The sequence below is a fragment of the Tuber melanosporum genome (assembly GCF_000151645.1).
Source record: "Tuber melanosporum whole genome shotgun sequence assembly, scaffold_26, strain Mel28".
Lineage (NCBI taxonomy): Eukaryota > Fungi > Ascomycota > Pezizomycetes > Pezizales > Tuberaceae > Tuber > Tuber melanosporum.
The window spans coordinates 689,310-698,376 of record NW_003298930.1 but is presented as its reverse complement, the minus strand read 5'-3'; the positions used below and the strand labels follow the sequence as shown (position 1 = coordinate 698,376).

General features: G+C 49.8%; 2 protein-coding genes; both read left to right on the top strand.

Annotated features, from left to right (window-relative positions):
- Positions 1 to 284: 284 nt before the first annotated feature.
- GSTUM_00006384001 (uncharacterized protein) lies at positions 285 to 4,112 on the top strand (the record flags this gene model as incomplete). XM_002838560.2 has 8 exons in its annotated part: positions 285 to 909; positions 975 to 1,729; positions 2,002 to 2,527; positions 2,667 to 2,868; positions 2,933 to 2,989; positions 3,069 to 3,099; positions 3,168 to 3,236; positions 3,319 to 4,112. Exons 1-8 carry the CDS (start codon positions 428 to 430, stop codon positions 4,110 to 4,112), a joined length of 2,916 nt encoding a protein of 971 aa, XP_002838606.1. The 5' UTR covers positions 285 to 427.
- Positions 4,113 to 5,043: 931 nt separating this feature from the next.
- GSTUM_00006383001 (uncharacterized protein) lies at positions 5,044 to 6,737 on the top strand. XM_002838559.2 has 3 exons: positions 5,044 to 5,549; positions 5,603 to 5,650; positions 5,711 to 6,737. The coding sequence occupies exons 1-3, from the start codon at positions 5,515 to 5,517 to the stop codon at positions 6,348 to 6,350; spliced, it is 723 nt and encodes a 240-aa protein (XP_002838605.1). The 5' UTR covers positions 5,044 to 5,514; the 3' UTR covers positions 6,351 to 6,737.
- Positions 6,738 to 9,067: the final 2,330 nt, after the last annotated feature.

Here is a 9,067-nt window from a genome sequence, read left to right as displayed (position 1 = left end):
TTATGATACTTCCGCACCACCTTGCCAGAGCGGAAGAAGGCTTCTGCCGAAACTCGCCTGGAAGAGTGACGAACCATGCAACAGTAGACAACATTACGTAGGGATTTCCCCTCAACAGATGACTCACATCCACTCCCAGGATCACAGATTCGCACTCACTATTTTTCACTCTCCCACTGGACGCGTCCAGTCACATGCCAAGACAACAATGATGTAATAATCCTCGTATCGAACGCGTCTTCCTGGAAGGGCTTTTTTCTTTCAGTTCACCCTCGAGCAAACATACCGTACACACACCCCGCTTACCGAGACCCGCACTTGCTCTAACATATCGGGAGGGCAGAAAAGGGGAAGGGAAGGTGTTTTTTTTTTCCCTGTGTCCGATACTCCTACCGATACTTACAATATTACTACCGAGCTTCCCACGATGCCTGCTAGAAGGAAGGGAAGGAAGGTTCCGCAAAAGGAAAAGCTAAAAAATGCTTGTAAAAAGGAGGCGCCGGTGGTGGCGATGACGACTAGGAAGCGAAAGGCGATGTTCCCGTCTTTGGCGGACGATTCTGCCGATGGGAGTAGTTCCCCCAGCGACGGCGGCGGCGGTGGTGGAGGTGGAGACGGTTCTGACGTCGGTGTCTGCGTCTCAGGGCGCAAGAAGGGCAAGGGCAAGGGAAAAGGAAAAGGAAAGGGAAAAGCGATAGCGCAGGTTGCAATAGACAGCGGAAGTGATGAGGACCAGGAGGAAGAGGAAAGTGAAGCGGACGATGAAGAAGACGATATGCAATGGGAGGACGTGCTAAATGTCATTTCTGCGCCGGAGGCGGCGGGGACAACGGGTACTGGGTCTTCTTCCACTCCGAATCCCAAGCGGGATCTGGAGCTTACGCTGAATCGCGGTAAGACTGAGCTTAGGTATTCTCCTATTCTTCCAATCACATCACGCTATTCGATTCGTGCTGACATAGCAATGGTAATAGCATTAGTAGCGGAAAGAAGAAAAAGGGGGCTTCGGCCGCGGAGCGGCAGATTAGGCTTGTGACCCATTGCCTGCACGTACAATACCTAGTCTTCCACGGGAGCATTCGTAATCGCTGGCTATGCGATCCGGAGCTCCAGGCTATTCTGCTCTCGCATCTGAGTCCTTCGTTACTCCTGGACGTGGAGAGATTGCAGAAAAAGCAGGGTAAACACTCCGCTGCTAGTAAAAGCCCGGGAGTCACGGACCCAAGTTTACAAGTTCTGGACGGTCTAATGCACTGGTGGAAGAAACGGTTCACCGTCACTCGACCGGGGTTGAGGAAGAACGGGTATAAGCCCATGTCACAGTTTGTGATCGAGAGGGATGAGGTTCTGGCCAACCGGCTGCAGGGCCTATCACAAGGAGAAGATGGTGGGTTTAGGTTCACAACGGGCCGCACGGATGACCATGGGGAGCCAACGTACACGATTTTCAAGAATGAGGGGGAGAGAGTGGAGAGCTTGCGGGAGTTTAGGGAGATGGCGAGGGAGTGCAAGGGGAGTAAGGATGTTGGTGCTATGTTTTTCACGGCCTTGCTGAGGGCTCTGGGACTTGAGGCTAGGATGGTGTTATCCTTGCAGCCGTTGGGTTTCGGTTTCACAGAGAGGGAGACGTTTTCAGAAAGAGTGCTTGCTGTCGCGGACGGCAATGGAGGAGGGGGACGAGTGGAGAAGAGCGAGGAGGTGGTGGGTGAAAAAAAGACGAAGGGAAATGGTAGGAAGGCTGCAACAAGAAAACCTCCAAGAAAACCTTCAAGAAGATCTCCGAGAAAGGCTGCGAGAAAGCGCCAGCGCCTAGATGTGGAATCTTTGTCAAGTGCTCTTGAATCCGAAAGCGAGTGGAGCGGCGATAGTGAGGAGGAGGAAGACGATGAAGGTGTTTACGTCCGTAAAGATAAAACAAAGAAAAACTCGCCCGCCAAAAAACGTATGTCGTTCAATTTCCATCTCGTGCACATCAATAATAACCAAAATGTGATACCGCAGAACCCCCCGAGATCGAGCCCACAACAACAATAGATCGAGACCTCCCCTATCCAATCTTTTGGACCGAGGTGTACTCTCCCACCACATCCACCTGGATCACCATAGACCCACTCGTCCTCACAGCCCTGGGCTCAGCGCCCGACCTCCTCTCCAAATTCGAGCCAAAAGGCAAGAATGCCGTCGAGTCTAAGCGGGTGATCGCATACGTACTAGCATACTCTGACAACGGCACCGCAAAAGATGTGACTGTAAGGTACCTAGCTAAGAATTCCTTCCCGGGAAAAGCCAAGGGCTTTCGAATACTCCCTTCTGAAGTCCCTGTGTACGATATCGAGGGGAATATAGTTGCCTCCTATAAGCGTGATTGGTTTGGGAATGTAATGAGGGGGTACCAGGCGCGTGGGGAACCAAAGCTTGAGCGAGATGTCAAAGAGGATGAGGAGCTGGTCGGGATTGCTGCAACTGAGACGAAATCTTTTGCTGAGAATGGGAAGGAGAGTATTGGGTGGTATAAGGATCATCCGGAGTATGTCTTCTTTCTCCTTTCCCATTCTGCCTCGACCCCTTGCTTGATTTACCTTCGATTTTGCCACTTTCCTTGCCGGATACTTTAAATACTTACCACCCTCCACTGCCACTTTTTTCTTACAATCTTATCCCCACAGATATATTCTAGAACGCCACCTAAAGCGCGATGAAGCCATCAAGCCTGGGAAATCGCACGTCAAAATATTCGTATCGGGGAAAGGCGAGAAGGCCAAAAACGAGAAAGTCTACGCCCGACAGGATATGGTTTCATGCAAGTCCGTCGAGAACTGGTACCGTGAGGGGAGGGTCATCAAGGAGGGCGAGCAAGCCCTGAAGAAGGTGAAGCCGCGTGCTGCGACACTCAATCGGAAACGGGAGATTGAGGATGCGCAGAGGGATGGAGAGACCGTATTGCAAGGGCTTTATTTTTTGGGACAGACAGAGTATGTGGTCATGGGTTGTCACTCGGTTGGTTTCCCGAACTTTTAGGCGCTATTTGCTGACTGGGGTGGGTTGTGATAGAGAATATGTGCCTCCAGAGATTGTCGATGGGGAGATTCCTAGGAATAAGTATGGGAACATAGATATTTATACCCAGTCTATGATCCCTGCTGGTGCGGTGCATCTGTCGCTGAGAGGGTCTGCGAGGGTTGCAAAGAAGTTGAAGATCAGTTACGCGGATGCTGTCATAGGGTTTGAGTTTAAGCGTGAGTGTTTTTACAATTCTTTAGGGCCTACGGGAGTTGGTTGTTCTATTGATGAAAAACTAATCGCTGGGGCCGGTTAAAGATCAGCGGGCCGCACCATACATTGATGGAATAGTCGTCGCTGCCGAAAATGAAGACATAGTCAGAGACGCCTGGGAGGAGGAACAAGTGCAGAGGAAGATCAAAGAGGACGGCAAGCGGGAGAAGGCTGCATTGACTCTGTGGAGGAGATTCATTGTTGGGTTGAGAATTGTCCAGCGTCTACATGAGGTGTATGAGGATGGTGATGGCGTGGAAGAAGCCAACCCCTTCACTGCGAAAAAGTTTCGTGGGAAGGGGCAGCCTGCGCACGGTGCTCATGACGAAGGAGAAGAGGGCGGTGGGTTCATTAACGATGATGCTAGTGACGGCGGTGAACCCGGCGGCTTTATAAGAGACAACCAAGACGAAGACATAGAAATGGGCGTTGGCGGCGGTTTCCTCCTCGACGTTGAGGAAGACCCCTCCGAAAAAGTACTTGTCAAGAAAAACTCTATCCCTACGCAAGCAATGTCAATGAAAGAAATGCTAGCCCGAGAGCAAGAGGCTGCCCAGTCAATCTTTGACTCCGAGGAAGAAGCCGAGGATACCGCCAGCTCTCAGGAGGCTAAATCTTCATACTTTGTCAATCAAACACCGCCAACGACAAGAAAGAAGGCCGGGAAGAAAGAGCTGGTAGTTACTGTGGTTGTTAAAAAGCCCGCCGGGTCGGCGAAGAAGAACCCGAAGCGCAAAGTGGCCCCAAAGACTGGGACACGGAGCAAGCACTTTGTTCACGAGCCTGAGAGCGCACCTGAGGGTTTTACTCCGAGGAGGAGTTTGCGGAACCGGGGGTGATTTTTTATGGTAGTTTTCGTTCACTCGCGCTTTTCTACATGTTTGACGTTTATGTGTTGTCTGGCATTGTGAGGTGGTAAGGAGATTTCTCATCGGGGAGTTGCGCGCGCTTGAAGGTCATTTTCCACTTCATTGTTCAATATAATACACATTACAGCAACCCATCGTAGACAATCCGTGAAACCAACAAGCAACCCCGTCAATAGGTTCGAAAAAAGGGATGGACAGTTAATACCCCGAACCTCTACATCTCCATATTCATAACCCCCGATTACCGGAGAAAGTCAACACTCGAGGTCTCGAATGGGGGCGGGTCTTGCTATGGTAAAAACGTGTGCCATAGCTATAGAGTCTGCGCGCGGAGGGCCTAGTTCTAGGTGGCGGTTAACAGGGAGTAGGCCTAAGTGCAGGAATAAGTTTGCGCGCCGGGTGTTGGTATCATGGCTTGGTATCTAGCCGGGTGGCGGTGAGATCAGTATCATATGGGATGGTAGATTACATAGAATATCTACAGTACGAGTACTCAAATACAATACATTAAAATAAAAAAGAAGCGATCTCAATAAACAGCCTCTAGCGGTTTGTGTTTGTTTTGCATTTTTTACATAAGCAAGGGTTCAATGACCCTAGCACTTTGCGGAAACTGTGGACTCTGGTTATCATTCAAGGTATGATGTCGTATGATAACATTCAAAGATGGGGAGAATTGGGAGATAAGGGTTGGGGTTGAATGAATACCGTAGAATAGACTGGAATGTATCATAATTATCATGGTAAAAGCTGCACCGTTGCCAAGCCCACTCATTTTCATTCATTCATTCCGCCAAGATCTTTTCTCCTCCTCACGTGCCCCACCTCCGCACGTGACCTCGCTCCATATCATACCTTCTAACCAGAAGGGAAAAAAGAAAAAAAAAAGAAAGTTGGGTATCATAGCCCCCCACTTTGTCGTCCTCATCGTCATCCTCAGCGGTTCTCCTTCCACCCCACCGCTCGTCGGCTAGTCGCTGTCAACTTGAGAACTTCTTTCAAGTTACGATCCAATCGTCATTGTGGCACCGCTCTCCTCATTCATTCTTCCTACTTGCCTGTCTCACTTTGTCCCGTCGGTACGGGACTGCTATCAACCGACTAGTCGTCCGTCTGTTTGATTCAGTTAGCTTGTGTCTTGCGCTCACGCACGCATACTTAAGTCGATCGCATCCGCTTTCTTATCTAGTTGTCTACCCCGTCCATCCTCCTCCATTCATCTGTTCTGCTTTTCTAAGAGCATTGACGTACCTAAAGATACGGTACGGTACGGTGCTTCCCCCAATTTCTCTCTAGGTAGAGGGTTGGAAGGGGGTATTTTTTTTTCTGAGAAAGATTGGAAGAGGGAAGGATTGGTGGTGAGGAAAGAACGATGGTGAAGTTTTATGAGAATTCGTTTTCTTATGAGTGGGTCTTTCCTTCTTGGGGTTGTGGTTGGCTGCTAATTGATGAATGAATAGCTACCAATGGCCAGCCGTCACGCTTGCTTACTTCTTGCGGTATCCTAAGTTTGTTCTTCCTCTTGCTTCCCGTATTTCATCAAGATGCTAATGTAAATTGTGGTACAGTCCCTACTCAAAGCATGTGGTCTCAAGCGATACGCTATCATCTCAGTTGGACCCTCAAACCGGCAATCTTCACGTAACTCGTCTACACCTGAAACGCGGAAAACTCCCCGCATCGCTAGCCCGCTTCCTTCCCAAAATAAAAGAATCCTACATCCTCGAGAAGTCAATAGTGGACGTCAGGAGCCAGCGGTTGGAAACAGAGACCAGGAATTTAGACTGGGAGGGGGTGTTAAGCGTTGTCGAGAGTCAAGTTTATACTCCTGGCAATGACTCCACTGCCTCGGGGCTGGAAGCGCCGGTGGCCGGAGCAGGGAAAACGGATGTGACGACTGTGGTCCGTTTCGAAAGTAGACTTGGTGGGGCAGCACGGAACACGCAGAGTGATGGAATGACAGGGGAGGGAGTGAAGGATGGCTGGTTCTTGGGTTGGACAACGAGCTCGGTGCAGGGGTCTATTGAGCTTGTGGGTGTACGGAGAATGAGGGAGGGGTTCGGGAGGAGGAGGGAGGGGATGAAGGTTGTGCTTGAGCAGTTGCGTGAACGTGGGTTTGTCGGGGTTATTAATGAGCAACGGCAGGGGGGTTGGGAACGTTGGAAGAAAGTGTGGCGAGGGGAGGGTGTTGAAAGGATGGATGATTGATCAATCTTGATTTTTGGCTTGATTCATCATCGTGATCGCTGGTGGGGAGGTAGGTTGTGGACAACTTGTAGGGCTTGGTGGGATCGTTCCTGGGTTTACTACCATGTTCTTTCCTTCTTTTGTGGGAGGTGAATTCATCGGTGCTTTGCTTGTTTGTTTTATTTTTATTCACCTCCCAGTCACCGATGCCTAAGCAGTGATTCGTTTCGGTGAAACCTTACCCGTGAGAGGGACAAGCTTTGCACTATCTTCTTTTGTGTATTCTTTGGGATGTATTATATATATGTGTGGGTGGGTAGGGTCTCTTTGTGGGGTTTAGCATTATTACTGGGGAAAACAAAACCAAATGGTCTCTCCGCTCTTGAATTGATTGGCTTTTTCTTACAATTTTACTTTCTCTGGTGCATATGTAGTGACGGATGGATGCGGAGTGAGGGTTCCGGGTGTCAGGTGGGTTGAATGGGTTGGCTGCGATTGTGATGTGGATGGGCAAATCAACTTGGGTGTTGCCTGCTTATGCCGGCGAATCTACTTGGTCGACGACACACTTGAAATTTCCGATATACGTCGTGCATGTAAAACCACCACTCGAATAACGAATTGGTCGGGGAGATTATTGGAGGTTTCCGAACGGGCCTCGGGAGACCAAAAACCGTTCAACCGCTACCTCGATCGCCGGGTTCGCTGTTTCCTCAAGGATCAATGATAGGGTGCTGTAGGACCTGAGCCGTCCGGGCCGGTTCGGTTCGCTATCCCAACATTTCACGCCGAACCGAGTCGGCATTCTGATTGGCACGGGTAGTTTTGGGTTCTGGTAAGTTAGCTATAACAGTATGACATATGACGTGAATACCATTGCGTTCCTACCAATCATTTCCTTGCCTTGCTCATCCAATAGATTGATAGATTGTGCGCGGCCAAGCCGAGAGCGCCACTAATAGAAAGTGCTGCTGATGATGGAGCCTGCTACCAATAGATTGCTTTATCATGGCCAATGCATTAGACTGGGAAGAGAGATCTCTACGGTACATTCTTTTGTGTGTGCACTTCGACCACCCCGCTTCCTGCGCCGTATCGGACCCAAAGCTGAACGACACCCGAGTCTCCCCGGCGGGACCGCCCAAGTGGCGATTTGAACCCATGATCCGAGTCCCAATAATTTATATGATAAAATTACCTCGCTCCGCCCCCTCACAGATGGCACTCCGCCTGCTCTGGGCGCCAGGGTCCAAGCGGCGGATCGGGGGCGGGGAGAGAGGCGAAGAAGGGCTGCTTCTGGGGACGTTTCTGTTGAAATGCATTGTTTTGGGAAATGTCATGTTGCAGACGGCCACCATGTCAGGGGTGTGTGCTTTACTTGTATGTGCACTGCTGGGTATCAATTGTGTGGGCGCACTGGGTTGCGGTTTTGGGTCGTCTGCAGAGTGTGAGGGTGGCGTTCTGGAAGGGGGATCTTATGGTGCGGTACGTGTGCTTGTGTGTGGGGCTGGGTACAGTACTTGAAGGGCCTTGTTCAATCTTTGGTATTGGCATTCGCTCGGTCTTACTGAAAAAGGAGGTGTGAGAGATATTGATACTGTCGACGCTACGGCATCTTACCTTGGTGGAGACTAGCTAGCTAGAACCATGGAGTATCAGGTCCATAGCCACCTCTCCAGCAGGGTTTCTGACAAATGCGTCCATGGGCGAATACAGCAGGTTCCGATTCTCCTGTAGCCAATTATCCCACCTCCTCCCCCTTCCATGTACGCCCAACTTCCCCCAGATCAGACAAGCAGGACCCAAGTCGGACAGTATGCTATCGGCCTGTAACCCCAAATTTTGCTACTCACTTTTTCAACCCTAATTCTTGGTCGAGATTAGCTCATAATACTTTTGCTCTGCGCTGCTGTTGAACATGATACGAACGCACTTTGAGCGAACTAGATGCTATTTGTTGAAGCTGAAGCGTGTTGTTTTCTTGGGGGGGGGGTGTGGTTTCGTCGAGGATTCTTGAAACTTCAGAAGTGCATGCTTGTCAAAGATATATATACCTATCAGATCTTGCGAGCGTGGTGGCTTTCGTAAGACGAATTAGCATTGCTATCATTGCGCTTGTCGTAAAGCTTCGTTTGTTCGTCCTTGGCCTTGTGCTGTACTGATATTTTTTGTATTTTGGTATTTTGTGCACTTACTGTATTACATATTACACGACTAGCCGCTGATGGAGCACGAGGCAGGCTGGGCGAGTGAGGCTCTGTGGGTAGCTGCATAGGAGTAGTTATCGTAGTGTTTATTGGGGAGGAGGAGGTGGTGGGGCCGATGGGAATGGCTGGTTTGGTTGGGTATGATACCGCTGTTTGAAGTTGGTTGTGGGAGCAGTGCTGGTAGGAATGATAGTTCAGAGGTTTGTCTGTTCATGGGATACGGTACTAGGGAGGGATTCCTCATAATATTTAGTTAATTGTATTGGTAGAAGAGTTAATGATTCATAATATTATTTCTCTTTTATCTTGAGGTGAGTTTGACGGAGGCACTTGGTCAAAAGTGTACCTCCTTCACCCCCCAATTTTTGGTAGCTGCCGCAACTATGGTGGCTTTCCATCAGTTGCTTCACAGATCTTGGGCTTAAGCACTGAGCTCCATGAAAGCGTAGATGGGACGCTGAAGGTACTTGTTTCTCATCTCTTCCTAAGTACTGTGTGAACCAGGCAGAGTAGACCCGATCTTAGACTGGC

Coding starts and splice junctions, on each gene's coding strand:
- GSTUM_00006383001 (XM_002838559.2), top strand. CDS start 5,515: ATGGTGAAGTTTTATGAGAATTCGTTTTCTTATGA. Junction 5,550..5,602: donor GAGAATTCGTTTTCTTATGA/GTGGGTCTTTCC, acceptor ATGAATGAATAG/CTACCAATGGCCAGCCGTCA. Junction 5,651..5,710: donor TACTTCTTGCGGTATCCTAA/GTTTGTTCTTCC, acceptor ATTGTGGTACAG/TCCCTACTCAAAGCATGTGG.